The sequence below is a fragment of the Garra rufa genome, chromosome 21 (assembly GCF_049309525.1).
Source record: "Garra rufa chromosome 21, GarRuf1.0, whole genome shotgun sequence".
In the NCBI taxonomy this organism is placed as follows: domain Eukaryota; kingdom Metazoa; phylum Chordata; class Actinopteri; order Cypriniformes; family Cyprinidae; genus Garra; species Garra rufa.
The window spans coordinates 10,106,108-10,118,444 of NC_133381.1; the positions used below are offsets into that span (position 1 = coordinate 10,106,108).

At 39.2% G+C, this 12,337-nt stretch overlaps 1 protein-coding gene across 1 annotated transcript; it reads right to left on the reverse strand.

The window, feature by feature from the left end:
• Window positions 1-9,034: 9,034 nt before the first annotated feature.
• Window positions 9,035-11,478, reverse strand: LOC141296345 (uncharacterized). The gene has a single exon (XM_073827597.1). The coding sequence runs from the start codon at window positions 11,395-11,397 to the stop codon at window positions 9,076-9,078; it is 2,322 nt and encodes a 773-aa protein (XP_073683698.1). The 5' UTR covers window positions 11,398-11,478; the 3' UTR covers window positions 9,035-9,075.
• Between the last annotated feature and the right edge of the window lie 859 nt (window positions 11,479-12,337).

Below are 12,337 nucleotides of genomic sequence, written 5' to 3' on the forward strand. Positions count from 1 at the left end.
ATATATATATATATATAATATACTTTGATTTAATCATAATGTTATTAATTTATTATAAGTTGGATCAATCTATCTTGTTTTTAATCATATGTGCCCCTGGACCACAAAACCAGTCATATAGGTCAATTTCTTTTTTTAAATTGAGATTTATACATCTAAAAGCTGATTAAATAAGCTTTTAATTGATATGGTTTGTTAGGATAGAACAATATTCGAAAATCTGGAATCTGAGGGTGCAAAAAAATCTAAATATTGAGAAAATCGCCTTTAAAGTTGTCCAAATGAAGTTCCTAGCAATGCATATTAGAAATCAAAAATTAAGTTCTGATATATTTACATTAAGAAATTTACTCAATATCTTCATGGAACATTTCATATCTAATATCCTAATGATGTTTTGGCATTAAAGAAAAATCAATAATTTTGACCAGTACAATGTATTTTGGCTATTGCTACAAATATACCCATACTACTTAAGACTGGTTTTGTGGCCCTGGGTCACATATGTGACCCTGGACCACAAAACCAGTCTTAAGTCGCTGGGGTATATTTGTAGCAATAGCCAAAAATACATTGTATGGGTCAAAATTATTGATTTTTCTTTTATGTCAAAAATCGTTAGGAAATTAAGTAAAGATCATGTTCCATTAAGATTTTTTGTAAAATTCCTACTGTAAACCTATCAAAATGTAATTTTTGATTAGTAATATGCATTGTTAAGAACTTAATTTGGACAACTTTAAAGGTGATTTTCTCAGTATTTTGAATTTTTGCACCCTTAGATTTCAGATTTTCAAATAGATGTATCTCGGCCAAATATTGTCCTATCCTAACAAACCATACATCAATAGAAAGCTTATTTATTGAGCTTTCATATGATGTATATATCTCAGTTTTGTAAAATTTAACCTTATGACTGGTTTTGTGGTCCAGGGTCACATATTATGAAAATTATACAGATATAAAACTGCATAGAATCAATCAATAAAAAATAAAATAAAGGAAAACAATAGCATTAGCAATAACTAATGCTTCCAAGACTATCGGACAAATGCTACCCAGTGACATTTACATCAGCAAATTTTACAACAATGTCAAATACTTCCCATAAAACTAAATGTTTAAGTTTGCACACATTCACATGCACATATAAAACTGTGATAAAACAGCAAAGCCCAATAAAGCAAGTGAGCTTTTTGATAACTGAACAGAAAGTCTATTAGGCCATCCTCATTGTTTAACACTAGTATGCACTAAACACTTAGTATGCACACAGAAAAAGATGTGAGGTGTACATAGACTAATGCAGTGAACTGCATACACATACAACATGTATTCATTTAGCAGATGCTGTTATCCAGAGCAATTTACAAATAACAAATGCTACAGCATAACTGATTTACAAGTTGTTTAACATTTCATGAAGTTGAAAATATCAGACGCTGAGAGTTGTTTACATACAGCTGCTCTCGTCTGCACGCCGCACCAGGGCAAATTGATTATTCATACGCTCAAACAAACCAATATCACACCCATTTCTGATTCTTCAATGCTAATATGCCATGCGGGACAGTGCTATACGTCAGAGGCCGGTCAGATGAGTTGTCCTACTGCGGACAGGGATTACAGTACACGCATTCATTCATTTCTGCAGGATTATGTTCTGATGGAGAGCGCTAACCCCAAACCCACCCCCCGTCCCCGTCCTTTCCCACTGGGCCCGTCCTGCACAGATGGCTAGTGGGATTTTACCTCTCTAATCTCTTTTCTTTCATTCCCTCTCTCTGTCTTCTCTTTTCATTTCTGAAGCCCACAGTAAATGAATATGCTGAGCTGGACAAATCGGTGATGAAAACGACTTTTGGGTTTGAGTGTCTTTTGCACTCCATTCTCATTCATTGCTTCCTCTCTTTTTCCAAGCCCATGTTGATTTTCCTCCTAAGAGACTGATCAAATTTCTACAGATTAATGTACAATGACTGCATACAAGTAATTTTTATGCTGTACCAGTCACATTTATACTCTTTGACAGCCATGCCGACTCTAAATAAACATGTAATATGACTAAAACTTCAACAGACACTGCCAAATTGTAAATAAAATAAAAACACAATATTGGAGTATATATTACAAGAAAATACTATTTGTCTTAAGTAGCATGGGTGTATTTGTAGCAATAGCCAAAAATGCATTGTATAAGTCAAAATTATTTTTCTTTTATGTCAAAGATCATTAGGATATTAAGTAAAGATCATGTTCCATTAAAAAATATTTTGTAATTTTCCTACTGTAAATATATCAAAACTTAATTTTGATTTTCTAAGAACTTCATTTGGACAACTTTAAAGGCCATTTTCTCCATATTTTGACTATTTTTTGATAAGATTCCAGATTTTCAAATAGTTGTATCTCTGACAAATATTGTCCTTTTTAAATTTATTGTCCAATTTAAAATGGACCCTTATGACTTTGTGGTTCAGGGTCACATTTTAGTCGTTCAGTCATGTTTAATTCAATGTGTCACTTGCAGTTTCTTTGTAATTTGTGGCATTTACTAGCAATTTGATTGAAAATAGTTTCAAAGCCAATTTTTCATCAGTGCAAACTGAAACACATGTAAATTCAGATTCAGAAATGTTCAGATTTAAATAAAAAAGGCCAATCCTTGCAAAAAAAGTACTAGTAGCACGGGTATATTTGTAGCAATAGACAACAATACATTGTATGGGTCAAATTTATTGATTTTTCTTTTATGCCAAAAATCATTAGGATATTAAGTAAAGATCATGTTCCATGAAGATATTTTGTAAATTTCCTACCATAAATACATCAAAACTTAATTTCTGATTAGTAATATGCATTGCTAAGAACTTCATTTTGGACAACTTTAAAGGCGATTTTCTCCATATTTTGATTTTTTTGCACCCTCAGATTCCAGATTTTCAAATAGTTGTATCTCTGACAAATATTACAAATTTAAATTTATTGTCCAATTTAAAATGGACCCTTATGACTATCACATTTTTGTCGTTCAGTCATGTTTAATTCAATGTGTCACTTGCAGTTTCTTTGTAATTTGTGGCATTTACTAGCAATTTGACTGAAAATAGTTTCAAAGCCAATTTTTCATCAGTGCAAACTGAAACACATGTAAATCCAGATTCAGAAATGTTCAGATTTAAATAAAAAAAAGTCAATCCTTACAAAAAAGTACTATGGTACAGGAATGATATCTGATACAATGATTAGTAAACACACATAGTATGTAAACAAACTTTTATTCTGAATTGATTAATTGCGACTAATCGTTTTGGATCTCTACATACAACTGTTGAAAAAAAATCAGGAATCTGAGGATGCAAAAATAACAAAATATTGAGAAAATTGCCTTTAAAGTTGTCCAAATTAAGTTCTTAGCAATGCATATTACCAATCACAAATTAAGCTTTGTAATCGTTTTGCAGCTCTAGTTGAATCTCTGCCAAATTCCGTCATCTCCTAACAAACCATACAACAATGGAAAACTTATTTATTCAGCTTTCAGATGATGTATAAATTTCAATTTCATAAATTGACCCTTATGACTGGTTTTGTGGTCCAGAGTCACATATTAGCTATTGGGATAAACATTCTGCAAATGCATATGTTTTATATACATACAAAAGAATACTGCAAAACATCAAATTTTTCAAACATTCAAACCATGCTACTGAATCATTTCTATATTCATTTACCAAGGTATGCAACATGTTACTCCTAATAATGCCGTAGTATTTCCATGATGTGTTCAAAACAGTTTAAACATTAAAAAAATAGTCAACTCAACTGTTATTTTGATCATTTTAGCCTTAAAAGTGCCATTTACCAAGCTAAACCAGCTAGACTTGCTCAAAATGTAAACAACAGTGATGACATCACAGCACTATTTGCATACTGAGATGTGATTGGTCTTGTCCTCACATCTATTTAACCATATAAATAGACTAAAAAATGACCTAAACCTAGTATGCACTAATATTTCCTCGAAAATGCAAATCTAGTTCAACTGTAGTTTCTCAGCACTAACGGTCACCTACAACTATACAAAAACACTGTGGCCTAGAATGAAATAGCTTGACTAAACAGCCTGCACTAGAGTAAAGCGAATCATGAAGCGTCCTTTCAGCGAAACGCTTCTGATCCATGACCAGGAGCGGCTTATCCCAGACTACAGGATGATCACTCTAAACGCTCGGTCCTAAGCGCTCTCTTTCTAAAGAAGAATGTCAAATGCAACAAAATCAATATCTAATAATACCTCAGACACAATAAAACACAAACTACTACACAAACACACAGTCACACCTGACCTGAATAAGTCTCATATGGCTTGACCGCAACACCCATCGCCATGGCTACCTAATCCCTTCTTACTAGAAAGGAAGGTCTTCTGCCAGGGTCGTCCCTGCATGTCCATATATAGGCGCAATTAGTCTCGAGGGCATTTGGAATGACCATATATGGTGAAAAAACAAGGAAGCAGGGTCTTTTCAGATTAGTTCATTGAAATGTACTAGACCGTATACAAGAGTAATGGTGTATGTGCATGTTTTTTAAAAGAGATGGCACAATAATAATAATTATAATAAAATAAAAAAAAATCAGAGCAGTGGTTGCTACCAAAAACAGGTCACCTAGCAACACACAATTAAGGAATACCCTGCGAGCCCGCAGTCTTCAGCCTGTCCATTAGCAGACGAAATTACTGGCTAAACAAACAACCATCACCCACATGCAAATGACTTTGTTGTTCATAAGAGAAGCGCTCGCATTCTTGCCCGCTGGGGTTTTTCACAGATGTTTAGGACATGAGCAATGCACTCCGACTCGATCCAACCTGAAACATCTGGAGTCAGAGATGACTGGGGCACTGGAGAAATGGTTTCATTATATCGAACGAAAGCCAGCTAAACCCATTAAATCAAGTGAGACGGCAGAGAAGGTGCAACAGAAGCAAAGTGAGGGGAAAAAGATACAAAGGGAAACTGGAAGCCTTTGAAAAAGAAATGAAATGAAATGAGAGGATGCGTGTCATAAAAATAGTTAAAGGGCTAGTTCACCCCAAAATGAAAATTCTTTCATTAATTATTCACTTTTATGTCATTCCAAACCCATAAGACCTTCGTTCATCTTCAAAACACAAATTTAGATACATTTGACAGTAACACAACTGACACATTGAAGGCCTAGAAAGGTAGTAAAGACATCGTTAAAATAGTCCATGTGGCATCAGTGGTTCAAATTGTTGAATAAAGTCGTTATTTTTGCTTTCTTGCAGGGTCAGAAAGCTCTAAGATTTCATAAAAAATATCTTTATTTGTGTTCTGAAGATGTACGAAGTTCTTACAGGTTGAGTAGTTAATGACAGAATTTTCATTTTTGGTGAACTGTCCCTTTAAAAGATTAACAACTGACCATTTGCACTGCATATAAAATACCAGCCAGATTTTTCAAATATATAAACTGGATAGTAGAGAGAATAACAGCAGGAATGCGTCAATCGGCATATACAGTTGAAGTCAAAAGTTTACATACACCTTGCAGACTCTGCAAAATGTTACTTTACCAAAATAAGAGGAATCATACAAAATGCATGTTATTTTTTGTTTAGCACTGACCTGAATAAGATATTTCACATAAAAGAGGTTTACATACAGTCCACAAGAGAAAATAATAGTTGAATTTATAAAAATGACCCCGTTCAAAAGTTTACATACTCTTGATTCTTAATATTATGCTGTTGCCTGAATGATTCACAGCTGCGTTTTATTTTTTGTTGATAGTTGTTTATGAGTCCCTTGTTTGTCCTGAACAGATAAACTGCCAATCCTTCAGGTCCCACAAATTATTAGGTTTTTCAGCCTTTTTGAGGTATTTGAATCCTTTCCAACAATGACTGTATGATTTTGAGATCCATCTTTTCACACTGAGGACAACTGAGGGACTCATATGCAACTATTACAGAAGGTTCAAACGCTCACTGATGCTCCAGAAGCAAGCACAATGCATTAAGAGCTGGGGGATGTAAACTTATTGAATTTGACAATTAGGGTAAATTTTACTTATTTTGTCTTCTGGGAAAAATGTAGATATCTTCTGTAGCTTCTGAAGGGCAGTACTAAACTAAAAAAAAAAATTATATTTAAGTCAAAACAAGAAAAATGTACACATCTTCATTCTGTTCAAAAGTTTTCACCCCCAGCTAATAATGCATTGTTTTTCCTTTTTCAGCATCAGTGAGTGTTTGAACCTTCTGTAATAGTTGCATATGAGTCCCTCAGTTGTCCTCAGTGTGAAAAGATGGATCTCAAATCCATACAGTCATTGTTGGAAAGGATTAAAATACACAAAAATGCTGAAAAACCAAAGAAACTTGTGGAACCTGAAGGATTTTCCTGAAGAATGGCAGGCAGTTTAACTGTTCAGGACAAACAAGGGACTCATGAACAACTATCACTAAACAGAAAAACCCAGATGTGGATCATTCAGGTAACAACACAGTATTAAGAATCAAGTTTATGTAAACATTTGCACAGGGTTATGTTTATAAAGTCAACTATTATTTTCTCTTGTGGACTGTATGTAAATGTCTTTTATGTTAAATATTTTATTCAGGTCAGTACTAAATAAAAAAATAACAAGCATTTTGTATGACCCCTCTTATTTTGGTAGGATAATTAACATTTTGCAGATTCTGCAAGCTGTATGCAATCATTTGACTTTAACTGTATATCAGTTACACTGTAAAATATTGTACATCTGTTTGTACAGACTTATTTGTCACAAATAATCTTATCTTGTGATTTTGAGTATTTAATACACTAGATTATCCAAAAATACTCTTTTCCATGCTTATCTAACATATAAACCCTTTTCGTAGAATTCCCAGCACTAATAACTATTTTTGGATACATGCTGTTACCTTGAAATATAATAACTCATTTCATGATTTTGGTCATACTGCCCAACCCTGCTGCAGCCGCTTCGCTCACCAGGCACTAAACCAGTCAGCCTTTAATAATGTTTATCACCGCTCATTTCTCTCCCACCCCAGAGGCTCTCCAATCATATCCATACACTCTGATTACTATCACCACAATGTGATTAGCCTGACTATGGTGATGTGTTGTTTAATTTCCTGCCGGGGTCTGACACTGCATCTCCATTTCGGCTCAGAGTAAAACTCCCCGCGCTGCCTCCCCTCCCCCTCAGTGCAGTCATTGGTCATCGTTCTGAAACAGCCAATGTGGGCTGGAAAACATCTCTTACACCAGCTGCACCAGGTGGGATTCAAGATTAGAGAAATATGACACTGTAAGCCTTTACAGTCTCTAGCAAGCATTAGCATCAGTCCTGCAACAAGGTTTGAAAGAATCCCACAAAAATAGTCACAAAACAATTCACCTTTGACACTAAAATCAAAAGGAAAATATATATTTTGCAAAAAAAGTATAATATAAAATATAAAACCCAAAAAATGGATTGTTCACCCAAAAATTTTAATTGGCACATGATTTATGCACCCTCAAGCCATCCTAGGTGTATATGACCTTCTTTCAGTCAAATCCAATCAGAGTTGTATTAAAAATTGTCCTGGCTCTTCCAAGCTTTATAATGCCAATGGGTATGCGTTTCTGTTTAACAGTCCAAAAGAAGTCCAATAAAGTACATCCATCGATAATAGAAAGTGCTCCACACGGCTCCAGGGGCTGAATAAAGGCCTTGTGTAGCGAATCGATGCGTTTTTGTAAGCAAAACATTCATATTTAATATATAATAATCACTTTTTTTCCAGCTTGCGCCAACTGTTATACACAGTTAAGAAGTGAGAAGTGATGTACGCAGGAGCGTACACTGGTCATGAATTACAAGGACAAAAGGAGGATTTGTAAAGAAAAAATTTGGAGGATTATGATAAAAGCCAAGAGGAGAGTGGTTTTTCTTTGCTAAAGTAAAGAAAATTTGCTTCTGTAAACAAACGTTGGTTTTCGCATCAACTGCGCAGAACGCCTTGCAAGTATGACAGTTAGCTAGTGAAAAGTGATTTTTACATTTTAAATATGGATATTTGTCCTACAAAAACGCATCGATAATGCATTATAATAATGAAAACTGCTTTTCTTAAATGTCATATAAATAACGTCACTCTGTCAGCTGTACACTGAAAAACTACATGCTTAGTTTTTTCTCACAACCAAAATTTCCCATTGAAGTCTGCGCTTGGCAAAAAAAACCTAAAGTGTCATTCTCTCCCTGTGCTGGTCCAGTCCATCATTCTGATCTTGCCTGTGCATGGCTCGAAGTGACAGCTCACATCAAACATGTATCAAAGGCTCTACCGCTAACTGACAGGCTACACTTCACTCACAGTATCTTAGTCAGACAGATCAGCTGCGACGGGCAGATAGTGACAGGGGTTTAAACTGGCAAAGACAAACCATGAAAATAAAAAATAAAACATGTCACTCCAAATCCGTTTAGATACGCCTACTACAGAACATACATAAAAGCAATGTAATACAGAATACCAAGCCAAAATAAAACACATTCTAACAGTCACTGACACCCTGGAGCTGACAATGACTAATACTGAAGAAATGTGAGTGACTAATAACATAACAGGCCACTGAACCACAAGGCAACATAATGAAAACATGCTTGCACATTCTAATACAATTTACCATACTTTTAGAGTACAGAAATTTAATATTTAGTGGTGTGTAGTTCTGCAAAAACAAGGTATAAAAAGAAAGCTGAATCTGATCTGAAACAAAATTAAGCCTAAGTAGTTCCATAAGCTTTGATTTCAAAGTATTATCTTTAAGAAAATATGTCCTGGTCTTATCTTACAATGCGTCTAGGAACATCATTAACTCAATTCATTGCTATTTCAACAAAAACACAAAAAACATTGTTTATTCTTCAAAGAAGGATTCTCTATGCAGCATTTTTGAAAAGTTCAAAGGGAAAAAAATATAACTGAATCAATTAACCCACAACCATATGATTCACACACACTCACTCTGACACAGACAGCTAGGAGCTGAAGCTTTGGAGGGGGTGGAAGAGAGGAAGAAAGGAGAACGTGAAGAAGGTAATGGAAGAGGGCTTTGATTTACTTGTGTCTGGCGAAGCCATAGTGGAGACAATGACCGGAGGACCAGTACGCCGGCTGAGCTTCTGATTAGCCAGACTTGCATTTTGGCCTGGGACGGCACCACCAATTGGTACAAGGGCTCTGTCTGAGGATGCTCCAGCCTTGCGCATTAATTGTGGGCTTATGTGCGGACTATGCATGGGTGACATCGTAGCCAAGCTCCGATCCCTTTTCATCAACTCCATTGGTACGGTATAGTTGGTGGTGTATGCCTTCGGAGCTTGCTGGGGTGCCAAAGTTGGCATAGTCATTGGTTGGGGAACTGCTGGCAATGGATGTGGCATTGCATGGATTGGGGCCATTTGTGGTGGTATTCCTGGTAGGTGTGATGGAATGCCTACCTGTTGGGACATTGGTGGCATGGGTAAGCCAGAATGTGGATTGTAGCCTGACAATGGCCGAGGCTGGACTGGAACCACAGCTCCGCTGTATGCTCCTGCAGACCTGGCTCCAGGATACCCACTGGCCTCAAGAAGCTGCTGGGAGGGAGCACTGCTGGGTCTGCGACTATAACCTTCCATCCTTGGAGATATAGTGTGCATTGGGGTAGAGGGTGGCTGCATATACTGGGACTCCAAGCCTGGAGTCAAGGGTGGAGGCTGGTGCACGTAAATATCACTGCGATGGCTAAAGCTGTTAGATCTGCCACGGACCGGAGCACTGGGATGAAGGGGGGTAGCAGGAAGGATTTCAGGTGGTCGCTTACAGCCGAGCACAACACGAGACAGAACCCGAGCTTGTCCGAGGTTCGGTGCCACTGAACGCACATCGTTTTCCTCCATGACAGCCAACATTGCAGTGGAGTCAAAGCCTTGCTGCAGCAGAGAGGTGACGGTGCTTTCCGAGAGGCCCTCTTTTTGCAGCAATGCCAGGAACTCAGGGTCTGCATTTTTTTTAGGGTCTACAGGAGCCACTGGGGTCTGAGGGACAGTGGGAGGAGGCTGAGCAGGAAGTTGAGGCAATGGAGCAGGAATAGTGGCCACACTTGGAGTGTTTACTAGGGTAGGGGCTGGAGGGGGAGCTGGAGCATAAACAGGATTTGGGGGTGCCACGGGTTGCACATGTGGAACTTGCTGCATTGGCTGAACCTGTGGTACCTGCTGAATTTGCTGCACTGGTTGCATTTGCATTTGTTGAACTGGCTGCATTTGTTGCACTGGCTGAACTTGCTGCATTTGTTGCACTGGCTGAGCTTGTTGCATTTGCTGGACTGGCTGAACCTGTTGCATTTGCTGCTGCTGTTGTATTTGTTGTTGCATTTGTTGCTGTGCTTGTTGTTGAGCCTGTTGTTGGGCTTGCTGCTGTATGGTGTATGGTGAAGGGTTTTCCGGATGCATGACCATACCTCGGGCAGTTCCGTCCATTCCGTGAGCAACTGGTTCGACCACCAGGCAGGTGGCGGTTGGCTGATGAGGATCAATCGGCCTTCCGTTAACATCGCTGTAGACTGAATGGCTAGTGAGAGAGGCAGGTGGCTCAGCACCATAACGTGGAGAACTTGGCTCCATTATATAACGAGCTGGAGATGGTGCTCGGCTTGGAATGCGCTGCCCATCCTGCATCATTTTAGTGCCAGGAGTAGCAGGTGGAGGTCCAGGCAGAGATGGTTCTCTGTAAATACGACCCATGTCGTGAGCAGTTGGAGGTGGGGGAGGAGGCATGCCAGGTGTTGGGGCAGCAGAACCAGGTCGACCTCCTGAGCTCTGTTCCCAGAGTTGCCGAGGACCAGCCATCATTCCGTAATGCGAAGATGACCTATTAAGAGAATGAGGTTGCTCTCCACGATAAAAACCTTCGGTTGGCCGCGGTGGCATGCCTGAGTCTTGCTGATAGTAGTCGTGAGGTGGCAGGGAACCGCGGTGAGCCATGGTTGGCCGATCGTAATGGCTGTTCAACTCGGGAACAGAGCTCTTTCTAATGTTACGTAGGTCCAGACGTTCTAAATATCCCTGATTGTAAAGAGATTCCTGGTAGGAGTCTTGCTCTCGTTTCAAATCCAGGTCAGGGGGACGCACTCCAGGCGGTGGCTCATACCATCCCCCTCCCGCATCCGCTCCGTAGCTCAGCGAGTTGCGTCGACCAGCCATCCGGGCCTGCTGCTCGTAAACACTGTCACCACGCTCCCAATGACCCTCATTCCCACCCAGCGTGTCCCAGCTCTGGGAGCGGCCGATCGGCAACTGCTTAGTGGAGATCAACATGAGGAAGAGATATACCTTACTCACAGGGAAGAAAAATGAGAAAGGTTTTCCTTACAGTTTCTAGTTGCAGGCTGATGTCAAGTGGTGCAGGAAGGAGGGTGAAAGAAAAAAAAATTAAAACAGATCGCTTTTCACCTGTGGTCCAGTTGTAATTTCTGTCTCCCGTCTCTATCACAGAGGCAAGGTCTGGCTATCAAATGGCTCCTCTTGCTTGGCGATCGGTGAATAATTAATCTGGGGAATACTGCTGGTTGTGATGGAAGCAGGAAAGAGGACACCGAGCGCTCTCACAAATAACGTTGGTAGTCAAAGCCTGCCTGACTACTCCATTCTGGCAATGCAAAGCGACAAGCGTGAACAGACAGAGGGAAAGAAAAAGAGAGGAAACACAGAGACAGGAAGGAAAATTTTAACACAGGGAGGGTTGGCGTGGGGGAGGCAGGGGCTTGTGATAATCCAGAGAAGCTGATCCGCTCCAACTCCGAACATTTTACTCGTTCAGATTGCTATGAGGGATTACGGACCAAATAAAGCCAGCTTAAATCCACTCTTCACCCTTGTGACGTCACATGCAAACGCACACAAAATGTGTCCCTGATGATAATGAATACAATGAAATCCCTTTGGAGGGGAACACATGCTGCCATGGACACGCTTACCTGATGCCAACGGTTGAGGTGGTCTGTGCTTGCTTCAAAAGCCCGGCCAGCTGGCATTAAGCAAGCGGTCTTTGCTGGACTTCAGGAGATGGGCCAGTGGGGTGGGCCAGTGAAACTAATACAGATCTAATGCAGCAGGGCAGAATCGTGTAGCACTGTCAGGAAACGTCAAATCCTGATTGAACAATAATCCTATGATGGGCCAGCAATGCTTGCAGAGCTACACAAATGCAGAGATCCGGCATCACCACTCATCTATCGTGTTATGACCTGAGCCGACA